The sequence below is a fragment of the Brassica napus genome, chromosome C5 (genome assembly GCF_020379485.1).
Source record: "Brassica napus cultivar Da-Ae chromosome C5, Da-Ae, whole genome shotgun sequence".
NCBI classification, from domain to species: Eukaryota; Viridiplantae; Streptophyta; class Magnoliopsida; order Brassicales; family Brassicaceae; genus Brassica; species Brassica napus.
This window is the reverse complement of record NC_063448.1, coordinates 11865960-11884527: the sequence shown is the minus strand read 5'-3', so window position 1 is coordinate 11884527 and position 18568 is coordinate 11865960. Positions and strand designations below refer to the sequence as shown.

At 36.2% G+C, this 18568-nt stretch overlaps 2 protein-coding genes and 1 long non-coding RNA gene across 8 annotated transcripts; 1 reads left to right on the top strand and 2 right to left on the bottom strand.

Annotated features, from left to right (window-relative positions):
* Window positions 1–3229: 3229 nt before the first annotated feature.
* On the bottom strand, window positions 3230–5820 carry LOC111210255 (catalase-1-like). Its single transcript, XM_022710538.2, has 5 exons — window positions 5692–5820; window positions 5441–5537; window positions 4161–5215; window positions 3883–3972; window positions 3230–3806 (listed from the first exon to the last, which is right to left on the bottom strand). The coding sequence occupies exons 1-5, from the start codon at window positions 5704–5706 to the stop codon at window positions 3585–3587; spliced, it is 1479 nt and encodes a 492-aa protein (XP_022566259.1). The 5' UTR covers window positions 5707–5820; the 3' UTR covers window positions 3230–3584.
* Window positions 5821–6041: 221 nt separating this feature from the next.
* On the top strand, window positions 6042–9466 carry LOC106347264. Of its 6 annotated transcripts, none has more exons than XR_002662233.2 (10): window positions 6042–6543; window positions 6851–6949; window positions 7211–7268; window positions 7918–8361; window positions 8447–8527; window positions 8612–8654; window positions 8750–8832; window positions 8950–9044; window positions 9132–9203; window positions 9297–9466. It is a non-coding gene; the product is annotated as an uncharacterized LOC106347264 (long non-coding RNA). The 6 variants fall into 6 exon arrangements; XR_007323424.1 differs by having other exon boundaries at window positions 7211–8188; window positions 8322–8361; XR_007323425.1 differs by having other exon boundaries at window positions 7211–8245; window positions 8322–8361.
* Window positions 9467–9612: 146 nt separating this feature from the next.
* Window positions 9613–14602, bottom strand: LOC106347262 (catalase-3-like). Its single transcript, XM_013786779.3, has 8 exons — window positions 14452–14602; window positions 11806–11902; window positions 11426–11703; window positions 10540–11316; window positions 10359–10448; window positions 10189–10256; window positions 9964–10057; window positions 9613–9878 (listed from the first exon to the last, which is right to left on the bottom strand). The coding sequence occupies exons 1-8, from the start codon at window positions 14464–14466 to the stop codon at window positions 9819–9821; spliced, it is 1479 nt and encodes a 492-aa protein (XP_013642233.1). The 5' UTR covers window positions 14467–14602; the 3' UTR covers window positions 9613–9818.
* Window positions 14603–18568: the final 3966 nt, after the last annotated feature.

Here is an 18568-nt window from a genome sequence, read left to right as displayed (position 1 = left end):
CGAACTACACAAGAAAAGAGCCCATTAAGTGCAAGGAAAAATGTAGACAGACGAATGATTGTAAGGTTTGGCCGAATCATTCACTCACAACTCAAATAACTGTGATAAATTTTTGCACGTTAGTTAGGTATAAAAACCTTTATACCTCTTTTTGGTACGGAGAAACAATTTTATATACGTTGAGTACATTGGTTGGTACGTAGACCTAGTAGACCAAGGCCCACGAAATTATACTCTGCATTATACACCTCAAGACTTAGATATTTTACAGCAGTTCCGTCACATGCAATCAAAGTAATGTCTCCTTGATTTCGTCATCAAGATTTTGACTTTGCCTAAAAATGGATCCGAGATCTTGTTAACGACAACCAAAACACGTTAGTTTATTCTGGTTTCTTCCTTAAACTGTTCTGATTTTTAAATACATACAAGTTTTTGGACCACTAGCTAACACAATTCACAATAACAACTCATTGGAAGATTAAATTAACAATCTCTTAAGATGCGCAACTTCGATCTATAATTTGGTACGCTAGAACTTAATAAGTTGTTTTTTTTTCTTTTGTGAAATTGAAAACTGTATTTTAGAACACCAATGGTATTTACTATTTTGAGACCTAAATAAAGATGGATATACACTCTAACCGGTTAACTAGTACTCCAAGCATGATTATTTGGTGTTGGCAGATCATGTTGTACTAGTTAGTTTAGTTATGCAAAGATACGTTAGAATACCTGCCACAGCAGAGAAGGTACTAATGTAACCTGGTATGGTATCAACATGACGATATTGTGGATTTAGATATTTTTTGTTACAAAAAACAAATCCTTACAACTTAAAACCATAAGAAAAATGGATGATTCAAACTCATTATTAAAATATTTAAAATTAAACTTTGTAGCTAGTTAAATCCACAAAATGGTAGCGTCTAACCTCTACGCATATGTTAATACGTAATCTGGAGGATATATATTCTTTTTTAATAACTTAGACACTGCAGTTATACTTTTTGTTTCCACTGCAGTCATACTTCAAAGCATACATGGAAGTGATAATAATTGGTGATTAAGTTTTTCTATACAGGTTTTCTGTGGAACCATGTGCTGATACCTAATTTGAGCTGAGCTTCTTTTAAGACCAAAAGTAGTGGTCGAGACATCAGATTAGTCAGACTGTATTAGCTAATTAAAGTTTAGACCAAGTTGTTAAAGAATATAAAATTAAAATGGGCTGATCTCATTTTTCTTTTTCATTCCCACTAGCAGCGGAATAATTAGCAACCCCACTCCCCACATAAAAAATATAAATTGTAATATGCGATCTTGCATCCTAACAATGACCAATTAAAAGTTCCGAAGTGATGACTATAATATGAACATACTTGAGAAAACTTTTGTTTTTAATCATGATCGTGCGTCTGACTTTATACCCACAATAATATTCCAACTACAAGCTCACGTCATAGATGCAAATCTGGAATAATTAATTACTAGGTTAAGATGGGATAAACATTATACATAAAAAATATTTATGTATTATATGTTTTTACATATAATAAAATAATAAATATACATTTAATTAAAAATCAATAATTATTACATATATAATTATAATTAAATTGGTGTGAACATATAAATCAATTTTATTAATCCAAACAATATTTTTTCTATTTGATAAAATCTATAATTACATTTAAATGATATTAACATACATAGTATATTTTTATTATTAATGTCTATTAAATGATGTTTTCTACTCATATGGTTTTCTGATCATTTGTATTTTTTATAGTACTACTTTTCATCTTTACCGCTACTAAAGGGACATTTTCAAAAATATCTTCTTAATTAAGTAGCAAAAGACTCTTATACCCTTGTTATCTATATATAATCAATTATTATTTAAAAAATAATAATAATAATAGAAAAATATTTTTTTTTTATGTTTTCGAATTATACTTTTTCAAATTCGAACTTTTTTATAATTTTTTTTTTTGAATTTGTTTTCGAAATATTTTTTTATTCTTTTCAAAATTTATTTTTTCAAATTGAAAATTATGTTTGAAACTATTTTTTTTAAAATTTTATATATTTTTTAAGTATTTATTTATATATTTATTAGAATTCTAAATTTCACATTCCAAAAAACCTACCCCACCCTTTAACTCTAAAACCTAAGTCATAGGGGTATATATGTCTTTTACCCTTCATTAAAAGTGAAGGTAAGAGTGGTTAGTGTAAACATGAAAAGTGGTACAATGAATGTGGTAATTGTGACAATTTCTCTCATTAAACATACATTTTCAAAAATACATTCTTCATTAAAAGACAAAATATTTTATATTCTTACTCTAAATATATATAATAAATAATTAATTAAATAAATAAATACATTAAAAAAATTAAAAAAATATTTTTTATGTTTTCGAATTATATTTCTTCAAATTTAAACTTTTTTATAATTTTTTTTTTAAAATTCGAAAAGTCTTTTTGAATTTTTTTTTAAAAGATTAACATTTTAAATTTTAAAACGGTATATAAATATATATCTTTTAATATTAATAATTAATTAAATTAGACTTTTTACTTATATAATTTTGTAATCATTTGTATTTTTTCACAACAAAAATTTTAAACCATGGATCACAAAATTTGAATATGAGACTTTTAACAGTTTTAGTATTTTATAGTTGTTTTAAAAATTTTAAATTATAACATATACAAAAAAATCTAAATTTTTATTATATAGTTAATGTAGTTGTTTAATTGATTTTAATAGTTTAAAATTAAACAATTATGATAGAAGATACATTAATTTTTATCAAATCTTTATTATTCAAAATGATTAATTGTCATATATATTTTAGCCGTATTAGAAAATTTCGTAACTTTTATTTAAGGAAATAATAAAGAACATTAATAATGAATTTATGGTTAGTTTAATAAAAAATTTATTATATAATTAAATGGACCGACCTATTTCTCTAATGATTTTAAGAATCATCCTAGTGATGACACATGACTACCAAAAGAAGTTCTAATGTTTTTCAAAATAATATATAGGGGATAAGCACACTAATTCGAGATCAAAATATAAAACGAATAAATCCATTTGAAGTAGCCCAACGGATTATATATCTTGTAAATTATATATAACCCAAACAGCTTCTTATTATTTGCCTTACAAAATATTTGTTGATATTTGGAAAAGAAGATTACAAAATAGAAATTAGAGCTTCTTCAACGTAGAAATTCTCGTTGAATATAAATCTCAAAATAACAATTTTTTTTAAAAAGTGGGAAAATTAAAAATAAAATAAAATAAAATAAAATAGAATACTTATAGGAACCTACTAACCATTTATCAGTTTACAAACGGCTTTAATTATTTAACAAAAAACATATCAAAATAGTTCATAGCTGAGAAACTTATTTTGAATATCTCAGCACTGGAAGTGATTTATATACCCTTCTATAAAAGTTTTATCGTCACTGCTTTATTTTATGTATCTATTACCAAAGAGATTACTTCGAAACCAATGCGTACGAGGAGCATGTTCTGTTACGGGGGCATTCTTAAGTCTTTAAAAGTTTGGGCTCACGTTAAGACGAGTGGCTAGTTTCTGTCCAAGAGATTCGTCTGCCTTAGTCCAGTTAGAGATCCAAATGCTGCGGATTTCGTGCGTGACACGAGGCTCAGCAAGTGCATCAACAAAACGCTTCACGAACCTCTCTTGCCTGTCTGCATCCCAGGATCTGTATCTTTCCCCTGGCTGCTTGAAGTTGTTTTCCTTCTCGATCATGCACTGTCATATAAAGAGTAACATTTGTTATACAACTTTCTTATGTGTACGTTAATTATGCATGGAGATGAACTATGACCTTCTCACGGTTTCCAGCGCAGGCAATAGGATTTTGAGGGTATTTTTCAGCATGGCGAACCGGGTTCAACCTTGAAGGGAAGTAATTCACCTGGAAATCAACTCAAGCAGTTCATATTAAACTTAAAAAATGATTGTGAAATAAGCATTTTAAAGAGTTGATTAGGGCACATTGAGATCTTTTTCAAAGAAACTCCCACAAAAAAAAAGTAACAACATTTTAATAGGCAAGTCTCTCAAAAAAAAAACTTGAGAGATTCTCAATTCGGATAATCTTACCTCCTCATCTCTGTGCATGAAGTTCATGAGACCCTCATGGTGATTGTTATGGTGAGCACACTTTGGAGCATTGACAGGTAGTTGGAGATAGTTTGGTCCTAGACGGTGCCTTTGACTATCAGCATAGGAGAAGATCCTGCTCTGGAGTAGCTTGTCATCTGAATAATGGAAACCAGGAACCACAATAGCAGGGCAGAAAGCAAGCTGCTCATTCTCATTAAAGAAGTTGTCAATGTTTTTGTTCAAAACCAAGCGGCCAACAGGCTGGAGAGGCAAGATATCTTCAGGCCAGATCTTTGTAACATCAAGTGGATCAAAATCAAATTTGTCTTCATGGTCAGGATCTATGACTTGAATGAACATATGCCACTCTGGAAAGCTCCCAGCTGCAATGGAGTCATAGAGATCCTTAGTTGCATGGCTGTGATTGGTTCCTCCAACTCTGATAGCTTCCTCATCAGACAAGCATTTAACCGGACAAGTGGGTTTCCAGTGAAACTTCACGAAATGAGCTTTTCCAGCTTTGTTGATTAGGACATAAGTGTTGACACCAAAGCCGTCCATGTGCCTGTAGTCCTGTGGGATGCCGACATCGTCAAACAGGAATGAAAACATGTGAAGACTCTCAGGGTGGTGTGAGAAGAAGTCCAGTATCCTCCAGTTCTCCTGAATGTGAGACTTGGGGTTTGGTTTCAGCGCATGGACCATGTCAGGGAACTTCATTCCATCTCGGACAAAGAAGACAGGGAAGTTGTTTCCAACAAGATCCAAGTTCCCTTCTCTGGTGTAAAACTTGACGGCGAAACCACGAGGATCCCTGAGAGTCTCGGGGCTGCCACGCTCATGGATTACAGTAGAGAAACGAGCAATGACAGGAGTCTGAACACCAGTGCCTCGAAGGAAATCAGCACAAGAAAGGTTTGAAATGTCATGAGTGACTTCAAAGAAACCTTTGGCACTGGCACCTCTCGCATGAACAACCCTCTCAGGAATCCTTTCCCTGTCAAAGTTGGCTAGTTTCTCGATCAGATGATAGTCTTCCAGTAGGATTGGACCTGACAAGATATAAAAACCATATAGCTTCACATATCTAACCAAACAAGCTAAAAGAATAAACATTAAGAGTAACATAAAATTTTGGCATAGAAACCATAGTTTCTATATATATATATATATATACTAATTGCTTTATTGCGCATAAATTTTATTAATATAAGAATATAACATAAGTATTTGGCATAGAAACCATAGTTTATATATATATAAGTTAAAAGAGGCACCTCTGGGTCCAACAGTCAAAGAGGCGTTGTTGTTCCAGACTGGAGCACCAGAGTTTGTAGTCCAGAAGGGCGAATCGTGAGCGCTTGAAGGACGTACCTGCACCCAACAATTGATCCATCATCATCAGAAGACAAATGTAATTGAAGAAAAATCTTGGCAAATGATGATGTTTCCTAATACATGACAGTACCACCACAAAGTATATGATAAATCAACCATTATATTCAAGTATTCTTCAACATGAACATACCCTTTCAGGATCCATTATGCAAAAGACTGATTTGATCCGAACTTAGCTTCCTTGTGGTGTAATGTATTGTTGTATCTACGTTATCGGCGTGTGTTGCCTCCACTGTTTCCTACACGTTCTTATAGCGCGATCAAACATATCTTATTTTTAGCCCACCGTAGAAAAATGAGACAATATATCTAGAAATGGTCGTGTGGGTACCACGTGATTGTCCCACAATGACCATTTTCTCGAATTAGTAGCCCAGCCATTATACGACGTGTGGATAATAACGTCTTTGCTTTAGCTATAATTAGACAAGCCTTTGTTTTCATTTCATAGTATCCTTCAAAATAAAATATATTTATTACTTTCCACCATAATAAGCTATTTAGAGCACAATTAGACAGGGTTTTTAGGATATTTGTGATTTAAAGAAAAAGAAAAATTGTAATTAAATCAAAAGGCGTCTCTTAATTAAGGGATGGAAGAGCCGTTCCTTAGAGTACACGTGTCGAGCACACGGCGTTGAAAAAAAAAACCGAAGTCTTCTGTTCTTCGTCTCTTCCTCTCTATCGCTTGGCTTTCGAAAATGCAGACCAATTCGGAGAGAGAGCGACATAGATGATTTTTTTTTGTTGTGGATTCCCTCCGATTGAGGAGATATGGCCGGAGCTAATGCTGACGATGATCGTAACAACCGCCGGATTGCTAGCCAATCGACGGATTCCGCCGCAGATGTCCCTGGAAAACGCGGGAACGAGGATGCTTCGTCTCTTGTTGAAATCTCGTGCTCGATTTGCCTCGAGTTGGTGGTCGACGACGGTTCCAGATCCAGTGCTAAGCTCCAATGTGGTCACCAATTCCATTTGGGTATTTCCTTCATTTTCTCTATCAGAATTGATTAAATATGATTTCGTTTGATCCTGTTTTCTGGTTATATTGATTCCCGGATCCAATTCAATTTCATCTTAGACCATAATCAAAGTGTAATTTATGTTGAATCAATGACTTAAAGGCTTGTCTCTTTTGCTTAGCTATAATCAATCCTTTGTGTGTTATCCTCTAATGGTAGATTTGAAGTATAAAAGATGTGAAATTTCGATATGAACACTAGCATATGAGAATATAGCTTATATAAATGCAATACCCTAACTATCGTAATGTTGAAAAGGGTCAGTGGTTGTTTGCAAATGGCTCTACTCGGCTGTTTCCTGAGTTTGTCATGGAAGATTGGATCCCCGAAGAAGATTTGTATGCTTTAAGCTATCCAGAGATGGTAAACTTTGTGCAACCATATATGTTTTCTTTTCCTGTACATGAAAACTGTGCTTTTATCATACAACCCCCTTACTTCTATCAACTATATGAGATCTTTATCTGTATTTTGATCTAGAAGAAGGTGATGCTTAGATCAATTGTCACCTTTCGTTTGATCTAACGCTTTGATCGTTAGATCGTGTTTTTTTGGTTCACGTGATATGATCTTTTTTGGTTTACTTCAATTGCATTGAAAACAATTGCTTTGATATGTGGACAGGGTTTTGTTTTGGTGTGTAGTGAGCTTCAAGTGCTCTCACTGCAAATCCACCCTTCAAGTCAGTTTCTTTCTTCCCCCTTTCATCACTCTCTGTATATGAATATGAATGAATGTTTGATAATAACTTGGATTGTCTACGTTGATGTTTTCATATGTCTGTTCTTCCTTCTTCTCTCATGTTTTTCCTTCACATGTGTTTTTGTTAAAAAAAATTTTAAGAACCTTTAAATAAGAGACTCCCATTGGAGCACAAAAATATTGGTTTCTCTTAACTAGGTCTTTTAAGTAACTTTAATAATTAAAAATAATTAAGAGACCCAAAGTGGGTTTTTGGGTTAATGATACTCTTAGAGCATCAGCAGTGGGTCTCACACAATCTCTTGTCAAATAAATAGAAGAAAAAAATAAGAAAAAGATGAAAGAGAAAAAAAAAAAAAAGGTAAAAGGAGAGAGACATATACGTTCATAAAGGTACTCTAACAAAAATGAGAAGATATTTTCTCCACTTGTCATCTAATAAGTGATTATAATTTATTTTTACTTAAAATTTATTTATTTAACTAATTTATATTATTAAATAATGATGAAAGGTGATGGGAAGAAACTTACCCAATGTTGATGCTCGCAGTATGCAATTCCTGTATCTTAGCATTAACTGATTTAAAAAAAAAAATTGGGTAAATTAAGAGAAAACATATCTTAATTAGGGGAAGGAAGATACCGTGTCTTGAGACACATGTTGTGTTATGGGTGTTCAGAAGCAAACCCGTGTCTCTCTCCTTTCTTCGATTTCGTTGAAATCACAGCAACTCTCCGACGGCGATTTCTTCATCTCTCAACGATCTGATGATGGATTCAGCGTCTCTCTCGTCGGACTCGTCGTCTCTGTCGGACTCTCGTCTGTCTCGTCGGACTCGCGTCTGTACCGATCAAGTGACATGAAGCTCTTTCGAAGAAGAGAACTACGTCGGACTCGTCGTATTGACTTGTTTCTTTGATTTCGGATGTCTTTTGTGGAATATATCATTCTTCTTGGTTAGCATTATTCACTTGTTATTGACACGAGTCCTCAATCTTGGTTGTTACTTGTTACTTGACTGTTTTGCTGTAGAACTACACTGGTGACAAGGCAATTGGGAAAGTGTGAGAAGGTCTGTTTGAATCTTGAGATAGTTTTAAACTTTTAACAATCTCTTTAGCTAATACGTTTTGGTCTCGATCATTTGGTTACCACAGTACTTCCTAGAGCTAATGAAGGTGCCACGAGTAGAATCGAAGATGAGAGTGTTTTCCTTCAAGATTCAATTCGGCACTCAGGTCTGGTGGTATTACTGTTATTGATTCAGTGTCTATGTAGTTTTGAATTAGTGGTCTTATTGTTAATGAATGATTTATATGCAGATAATAGAATTCAAAAAATGCCGTAAATTCCGCGTGTGATGAGGTCAGATGCTTGCAAGAACTAACTCCAATATTTTCTTTAGTCCATATATATATTTCTCGTTCTTAGCCTTTTTGTCCTCATTGCTTGTTCACCAGGTTCGTACTTCACAAAAGCTAAAAGAAATTATGAAAAAAGATTCTTTACCTGGGGAACACATTGAACCAAGGAACTGCGAGGGGTAAGATTTATCTGTTCAATGTGGGCTTGATCTAGGAATGGGTGCCTTTGTTACTTGTTTTGTCTGAACGCATATCCTTTGTTGTTGATAAAAACCGTTGTTCTGCTTTCTGTGCAGGCGCTGCAGTGGGATTCAAGTTGGACAGTTTATTAAAACTAAGCGATACACGTGCTGCTAACAGCAAGATGACTCTCATGCACTATCTTTGCAAGGTAAAAAGCACAATCTCAAAAAGCAACCTTTAGGTTCTTCTGTTGAGGGTTGTTTTTAGAAAATGGTCTGAACATCTCTTTCTACAGGTCCTTGCTTCCAAGGGATCAGATCTACTGGACTTCCATAAGGATCTTGGAAGTCTTGAATCAGCTTCAAAGGTTTGCCTTTGTGTTGTTGTGGCTTTGTGCTTTATCTTTCCTCTATCCATTGGTTGTAATTGGCTCAGTCATTTGATTTTCCTGTTGATTCAGATACAATTGAAGTCGCTGGCGGAGGAAATGTAAGTTGTCAACCTTTACTAGACCCCAATCTATTACATTTGAAAATATGTTTGATCTTGAAATGTATGTTAATGTCTTTCTAATAATCAATAAATTTGAAGTTTAATAACAAAATGTTTAAGATTTTTTTTTAAGAACCATTAAATAAGAAACTTGCATTGGACCACACAAATATACCATCTCTTAACTAAATCTCTAAAACTCACTTTTCCAACTAAAAATTATTAAAAAAAAGATTAAGAACCCCTAAATGAATATGTGGGATAATGTTGCTCTTACATACTCCTTCAAGAAACATTGATTTATTCTCAAGAGATTACAAAGAGAGTGACAGTAAAACATGAGGAAACATCGGTTTAGAAGATTACATGCATCATTATTACACAGACACGAAATAATAGCCCAGGAAATAATTTTATTAAGGAATTTAACGACCGACAGATGATAGATAGATCACGATTATACTTTTTGGACGACAAGCAAATATGAAGATTAGATGCTTGGCCTAACGTTGAGACGGCTTGCAAGCTTCTGTCCCAAAGATCGATCAGCCTGAGATAAAGAGATTAAGAATGTTAGTTTAGCTAAAATTCAACAAAAAATATATAAGCAGAGATTTAATGTTTCTTGTCCTGACCTGAGACCAGTAAGAGATCCAGATGCTACGGATCTCATGAGTGAGACGTGGCTCTGACAGAATCTCTACCCATCTCTTAACAAACCGGTCTTGCCTGTAGTGACCATAAATATAACATTTGAAGTTTAGTAATTTAAGCTTTCTCAAGTGAGTTTATGTAAGAGAGTTTTTTTTTTTTGGGCTAAATTTTGAGAGTTATGTAAGAGAGTTGAGACTTCTTTTAACCTGTCTGGTGCCCATGATCTGTATCTATCTCCAGGTTGCTTGAAGTTGTTCTCTTTCTTGATGATACACTGCAAACACATAAGCAATGCAAAGGCTATTTTAGGAGACAATTCAACTAAAATAAGATAAGGTTTTGAAGATTTAAAGGAGACATGGCGTGCATCACGAACCTTTGTTCGGATTCCAGTGTAAGACTTGTTAGGGATAGGAACTTTCTCTGCGCAGCGGACAGGATCAAACTTTGAGGGATAATAATTGATCTACAAAAAAAAGCAAACAACCAATAAATATTTTGATTTTCAAGTAAAAAGACCAACAAGTTTATCTCAAGTGGTGGTACTAAAGACATACCTCCTCATCTCTATGCATGAAGTTCATAAAACCTTCATGGTGATTGTTGTGGTGAGCACATTTGGGAGCATTGACCGGTAACTGCAGATAATTTGGTCCAAGACGATGTCTCTGAGTGTCACCATAAGCAAAGATCCTACACTGGAGCAGCTTATCATCTGAGTAGTAAATCCCAGGAACCACAAGACCAGGGTTGAAAGCAAGCTGCTCAGTTTCATTGAAGAAGTTGTCAATGGTCCTGTTCAAAACCAAGCGACCAACGGGCTGCAAAGGCAAGATATCCTCAGGCCAGATCTTGGTCACATCAAGTGGGTCGAAATCAAACTTATCCTCATCCGCAGGATCCATTGTCTGGATGAAAAGCTTCCACTCAGGATAGTTACCAGATGCAATGGCGTCATGGAGATCCTTAGTTGCATGGCTGTGATTGGCTCCACCAACCACCTTTGCCTCTTCATCAGACAGATTCTTGATCCCACAAGTTGGTTTCCAGTGGAACTTCACAAAGAGAACTTTTCCGGATTTGGAAACTAGAGTGTAGGTGTGGACACCGAAGCCTTCCATGTGCCTGTAGTCTTGTGGGATGCCAACATCATCAAACATCCAGCACCAAGTGAGCAAGCTCTCTGGTAAGTGGGACATGTAGTCCAGTATCCTCCAGTACTCTTGGATGTTTGTCTTTGGGTTTGGTTTCAGCGCGTGGACAACATCCGGGAACTGGATCCCGTCACGGATGAAGAACACCGGAGTGTTGTTCCCAACAAGATCAAAGTTTCCCTGAATACCAGTAGCAAGTCAGTTTTTTATCTGTTGCGTTGATATTAATTCTCATAAAAGTCAAATATATAGATACATTTAATAAAAAAGTAAAAAAAAAAATCTTTACCTCTCTGGTGTAAAACTTGACAGCGAACCCACGAATATCCCTCATGGTCTCAGGACTGGCACGCTCGTGAACTACGGTGGAGAAACGGACGATGACCGGAGTTTGAACACCGGGGGCTCTGAGGAAGTCAGCACAAGTGAGGTTTGAAATGTCATGTGTGACCTCAAAGAAACCCTTAGCACTGATTCCTCTGGCGTGAACCACTCTCTCAGGGATCCTCTCTCTGGTGAAGTTGGCAACCTTCTCGATCAGATGGTAATCCTCAAGAAGAACCGGACCTTCCCACAACAAAAATAACAAAATTTTAGAAAACTCATCACTCTCATTAACAAGATCCTAGCTCTAAACTCTTAAAGTATAGGTTTACAGTTTCGAAATACCTCTTTCTCCGATGGTGAGGGACGAGATGTTGTTCGAGACTGGAGCACCACCGTTTGTGGTGTAGAATGGAGAGTTGTACGCGCTCGATGGACGATACTGCAAGCATCATTATTCGATTGTTCATCAGCATACGGTGAATCCCTAACTTCAGTTGGAAGATATCACTTTCTATTAACCGCGTCTTTTTCTATTAACAATCCCAAATTTAAATTTTATGACGCAACCCGAACAAAAACGAAACCCGGTTCACCGGGTCGGATCCGGATACGGTGAAACCCTAACTTCGATTGTTCATCAGCATACGGTGAAACCCTAACTTCGGTTGACAGATAAGCTTTTAATTTTGGGTGGTAAAAACAGTACCATGTCGAAGATATAGGGTTATTAAATAAAACTTTTTTTTTTTGAAAAAGTTATTAAGTAAAACTTATCATATAAAACTAAAAAAGTTATTCGATTATTGCTTTGCTTTTAAAGTCTTTCGTATATTCAAGTTTTTTTTTTGATGGATAGATGAACATTTTTTATAGTACGAATAACTACGACAATCCTCATATACAGGTTAACGTTTGTTAAAAACAATATTTCATACTATCTACTTGCGGATTGGATGGTCATAGATATGTGTTTTCATTAAGACGAAATATACTTATGTACGATTAATCATATGAATAGATCTAATTTTAGTTAGATTTATTTATGTTTTGATTAATCTATCGTCTAGATTTGATTACTCAGGTGTGTAGATCTGATTAATCAGATAATCACTAAAATAGTATACGGTCAGACGTATAAACAATCGAGTAAACACCCTTTTTAGAACACACGTGTTTAATAAACAGTTTTTTTTTTTTTTTTTGGTCAAAAATAAACAGTTAAAAACACAAACAACAAAATAACTTCTAAAATCATATATAGAATAAAAACTATCAAATACAAAGGACTAAGGGGTCGCTTCCTCGCTCCAGCAATCGTCTCTTCCTCCTCCGCCTCCGCCGATTCGTACGTATCTGTTGACGGAAAGAGTCTTAACTACCAAAGCCAACGGAGATTGAGAGGAGGAGGAGGGAGGGGGTTTCGTTGCAGAGGCCACCGTGGGTAAAATCGGAGCTGGTGAGAGGGAATCTCGTGGAGATTGTATCGACTGAGTCTCGTCTTCTTCCTCCATCATCGTCAGATCGATGCGAAATTCGAAGTTTTGAGTAGATCTGAGATTGTTCTCACCGGCGAAGAAGGGATAAGATCGCCGGATGAGTAATCTCTCCGTTATTGACCCGATTTTAAATTGACGGATGGAGGAGAAAAGAGCGGAGACGGCTGAGGAATTCGGCGAGGAGAGAGAGGAGTATGAGAGGGAGTGCCTTGTCGGAGCTCTGGATTGGAGCCATCATCCAAGGTGGTTTCCTCGCTTGGAGGGACGACGCGCTCGCGTGGAGGCCGTGGCGTGAGAAGATCGGATTGCATGTTCGAGTTGTGGTTCCGGGAGATGGAGGCTACCACAGATCCGTCGTCGCCGGCTTTTCTCCGGGGGGTGGAGGCTCCTTCAGCTCCGCCGACGCCGGTTCAAGTTCCCGGGAAGGGAGTCTTCCTTAGATTTACCTTCGCCGGTTTGGTGACGGAGTGCGGATGCTTTCATAGATCCGCGCTGCCGATGAGAAACCCGAAGCTTTTGGGTCAAGGTTACTATTGTTCGTTTAGTGCGAAGCTAGAAGTGGTTACTGTCTAGGTGGTTCTGGGACAGGGCGGAGGAGTTCTCGTTTTGATGATGAAGCTCTCCGCCGAGGTGAAGTCGGTCAAGTCAACAATTAGGTGGTTCTCGATGCGCGCGTCTAGGGTTTTAAGCGGTTCAAAGGCGGAGGTGATCTCGTGTTTCGATTGATCTCTTCCGCGTGTTGACAGTGCGGGTAGAACGATGTTTTCTCTAGTGGCTGGAAGTTTGGTTGTGTCGGGGGAGATCTCGATGGTTTGAGAAAGACCTCCGACATGATGTAAAAGCAAGGAAAATAGGTGGTTTCGGCGGAGGCTCTGCGGGTATCTGAGCTCCGGCGAAACGAGCGGTCCGGCGATCTCTTCCGGTTTCTTCCGGAGTCGATGAAGGGCAAGTTGAGGCGGAGAAACGCATGCCGGTCTGAATGGTGTAGATCATCCCACGTGTCTTTTCCTCTGCTTCCTTGTTTCTCTCATGGACCTTGATCGTCCGGTTTTGTAAGGTTGGGCCGAGGGGCCGTCTAAGTTGTTTGGGGCTTCGGCCGTATGTTGTAGCCCGTTTATGTTTGGGCATTTGGTGTTTCTGTTGTATCTGGGCGTGACCCATTTGCTTTTAATAATATAAACCTGATGGAAAAAAAAAAAACTTCTAAAATATAGGGTAGCTAGGAACAATAACACAATAAACGTTTTAAAGATAGCCAGCGAAGAAAATCAACATCACCCACCTTATAGATAAAACAATCATAGAAGCTAAGCAACACATTTTTGTGTTCCAGTAGCTCAGCAACTTTTGGGAAAAAAAAACATGTTAAGGGTAAGATCTAACGGAGTTTAACTTTCTTTTTATTATTAAACCAGTGAAAAAAACAACCATAATGAATCATGATTTATTTAAGACACACACACGCACAAAAGAGTCAAGAAGAACATGGTACCTTGTAAGGATCCATGGTGATGAAGAAGCTTTGATGATCCCCAAAGCTAACTTTTGAGGTTTTGGTAGTGAGAGTGATAAGATCCTGTGTAGATATATATAGTGGATCGCGTGTACCACGCTCGGTAATGGCGGTCCCAAGTGGAAGGCTATAATTGTTATTCCCATATCAATTTATCGATACAGTAAAAATGGGCCATTGTGTTATAAACCAAATGGTGATCGACCCATATCAGGTCCAAACCGTCCGGCCCATCAGCTATCCATCCGGCCAATTTGCTAATAACTTAGGCGAATGAGAGTTTACATTTATCTATACTTGATGTTTATCATTTTCCATATGTATTTAGGATAAGTATTATTTCTTATTCCTATTAGGAATATGATTTCCTTTTCTCTTATGACGGTCTAAATAAGACGGTCTAATACTTGTATAAATATAGACATCTGGTCATGAGTAATAATAAGCTTTCACAGCATCTCTTTTATAACACGTTATCAGCACGATAGCCTCTAACCCTAAGCCCCCACGAAATTCCTTAAACTCAGTCGAATATCACAAAACTGTAATTCCGACAGAACTTCAAAGAGATCGTTCTTCCAAACCGTGAGGACCCAGACGACGAGCAATATATCAACTTGAAGCTCTCGCCGAGACGAATCAGACGCTGCAAACCGCTTATCGATCTGACCACTGACGCACCGTCACGATCTGCTACATTAGCTCTTTCTAGACGTGATCAAGTAAACTAGACGTTCTCCTTCTTCCCTGTTCGAGATCCGACCAAGCAAGCAGCCCATCCGCGACCCGACTCGAAGAACGATCAGCTCGCGGCCTCCTTCTCTCTTTGGTGGTCCAAATCTACACTCCATAAGTTTCTAAAGGTAAAACTCGAAACTTAAAAAAACCTACACTGAATTTGGTTGATTGATAAAGATCTGAACCATTAAAATTTGAAGAACCCTAATCTAGGATAATAGAAACCCTAACATATGGAACTAAGTTTTGGTTAGATTGTTTTCATGTTAAGTTGATAGATCAATGGCTGTTAGGGTTGCTAGAACATTGATTGATCAGTAAGGGCATTGAAACCCTAAATCTAAATTATATGATCTGTTTCCTTTATGATGTTTTGAAAAGCTGAAATATCAAAAACCTAAATTGATCTGACTGTTTTGATTTATTGATTTTGATGTATCTAAGGTTTAGGTTGCTAGATTAAAACCTTAAATTATCTTTGATGATTGTTTAAGTAAATAGAACTGTTTAGAATCGAATTTGATCTTAAAATTGTTAAATTGCTGAAAACCCTAATTTTCCTTTTTGCATAAATCGATTGATAAACAAGTTTCCATATTGTGATTAATTGTTTGAATATCGAATGAACTGATTAGGAAAATTGCTAGTTTTGATTAAAACCATAATCTGTTCAGAATTGTGAATTTCCTTTTGTGTTAAAAGTAGAAAATTTTCTTTTTCCTGAAATTTCCTTTTCTACTTGCTGGAAAATTTCCTTTTACTGTTAGGATTGCTAGATAATTGCTAAAATTGACTAATTGATCTGATTTAATTCTTTTGTAAAGCTTGATATTGATAAAATCAAACCGAAAAATGGGCCTTGAAACCCTAATATGATCTGATGATACTTGCATTATTATTATGATTGCTTGATCATACTAAATGTTTTAAGAAAAGTTAAAACATAAGAATTATTGATCTGCTCTCACATTGATTAAAAATCGGTCTGAATATGATTGTTGTTATGATTGATGCTTTGATTGCATTCAGATATAAAATCCGACCTCTAGGGTTGTTGCATCACAATTTTATAAGGCCGTGTGGCCTAAAGCATCATATAGACCTCACATACTTGTTTTTCTCGCACCATGGTCGAGTAGTTAATTGTTTGGTCGAGAGACTTGTGAAACCGTATGCATTGATTTTATTGACTCGGTTGTATCTTGAACTGATTAATAATATGTTTCAGAAGTCGAAATTTGAGCTTTCGGATTATGTTGCCCTAAATCTCTCTGGAAATAATTATCTAGAATGGGTAATGAACACTTCAGTTGCCCTGAAGTCTAGAGGACTCGGGAAATGTATCATTGATGGCAATAATGCAGTTGAAAGTGAAAAGCATAGAGCCATAACAATTATGCGCTATCATCTCACTGAGGATCTAAGAGATCAGTACTTAAATATTGAGGATCCTTGTGACCTTTGGACAAAACTAAATTCCATATACTCAATGGCATTATGGCGAAAATCCATGAATGAATGGAAGATTCTCAGGTTCCAGGATTTTGAATCCGTGGACGAATATAATTCTGCTCTGATGAAAATCCCCTATAGTCTTGAACTATGTGGTGAAGTGATAACAAATGAGGATTTACTATATAAAACATATCCCACATTCCATCCAAAGGATTTGTTGTTATCACAAAAGGCTAAGGGTTTCACCACCTATAATGACCTATTGTCATGCTTATTGACAACTGAGCAAAGAGAGCAGAAAGTTATAAATACCATTAGCAGATTTAAAAAACTTCAGAAAAGATACATTGAGCAACGAAACAGTGAGATGAGACCTGCTGAAGCCAATGAGGCTAAAAATGATAAGGAGGAATCCAAGGAAGCCGTGTGGAAATATATGAATTGTGAGGCCGGCTTATACATTGACTAAAGAAACGAGATTTCGACATTCTGATTTTATGTTTTATGTTTTGCTTTGATTTGCTTGTCATTTACAATTTTATAGCAATAATAAGAGTTGTTTTTAGTTATCATGTTTGATTTGCTTGATGATTTTTTGATTGATAAATGACAATGAAAACTTAATAAAAGGATAGTCAGTCTATTATAGACCACGGCATTGCCTAAAGGGGCACAAATTTATTCACCCAATAAAAGACCCATTGAGTTATAAAGACTTGAGCATGAATGGTTTCCACATTGAACCAATGGGCAAAGGAAAAAAAAGTTCCTTTCAGATTATAAGAAAATCGCCTAAGGCCTTATAAGAAAGTGGTCAAGACTATACCTACATACTCTACTGATCTAGACTATGCCAAGGATCAGTATGATAAAGGCAAAAGCCATGGTAACCTGTATACCCACAAAATTTTATACACTTTATAGCATGACTGGATTAGCCATCCAGGTCTTTAAAAATTGATGCACATATTGCAAAAGGCACAAAGAGTTATCCCATAAAATCTCACGTTGTGTAACATGTACACAAGGGAAACTCATTAGGCTCTATTTCCCAAGTACCACGTGATTATAGTATGTCCATGAGGGGGAGTGAGGACAAACTGTGATCCATGAACATACTACAAATCCGTGTGACATGGTCTATGACCATAGTAAGACTTGGCCGAATTCTTTATATTACAAAGGCCACTACCTAATGCTTGGGGACACAAGGATTTACATGTGTAAGGTTAATATGCATCATGCCATATAAGTGAGCATAAATAATCTCATCTCAGAATGAATACGGGTCATAAACCAGACATATACCATCCTAAGAGATTTTGAATAAACCACCACATACATATGTGCCGTCTAGGATGGAACCTCAGAAGAGGATGAGAAAAAGATTGGGAATATATGTTGGATAGGAACATGTCTTTCTCCCACGTTTTTTAAGAGACCTTGTGCCAAATATGGGTGATCAAATTATGGCCAGGTACACGGATCGCATGACTGATGAATCCGACTATCCAACATCAGGGGGAGAAAGAAATAAGCTGGTAAAAGAGAATAAGAGAAATAGAATGGTATTTACCATCATTGTCTTGGCAAGATCCTCGGACTAGAAAATATGATTTAAGACGTCCAAAGAATGTGATCAAATGATACAAAAGCTAGCAGAACTAGATGCCAGACACATTGACCCGAAAAGAAAAGAATGACTAAGTCATACCAGCTTAGCACCACGAATTTGATGTCCTAAGACACACAATCAAGTTGCTACAGTGTCTATACAAGATAGACCAATAAGTTCCAAAAGATAAAAAACCTCGGAAAGAAATGAAAGGTGCATAGAATGATACAAATCCGAGTTCAAAGGAAACCAGTCTAGATAGAGAGATAAGGCTGGTCAGCTAAACAT

Bases quoted from the DNA above. Each gene is read 5' to 3' on its own strand.
- LOC111210255 (XM_022710538.2), bottom strand. The intron at 5,216-5,440 runs GTGCCTCTTTTA...ATATCTTGTCAG, and splicing joins TTTGACTGTTGGACCCAGAG to GTCCAATCCTACTGGAAGAC. The intron at 3,807-3,882 runs GTCATAGTTCAT...TTTATATGACAG, and splicing joins GCGCTGGAAACCGTGAGAAG to TGCATGATCGAGAAGGAAAA.
- LOC106347262 (XM_013786779.3), bottom strand. The intron at 10,449-10,539 runs GTATGTCTTTAG...TTTTTTTTGTAG, and splicing joins TCATGCATAGAGATGAGGAG to ATCAATTATTATCCCTCAAA. The intron at 9,879-9,963 runs GTCAGGACAAGA...TCTTTATCTCAG, and splicing joins GGATCTCTTACTGGTCTCAG to GCTGATCGATCTTTGGGACA.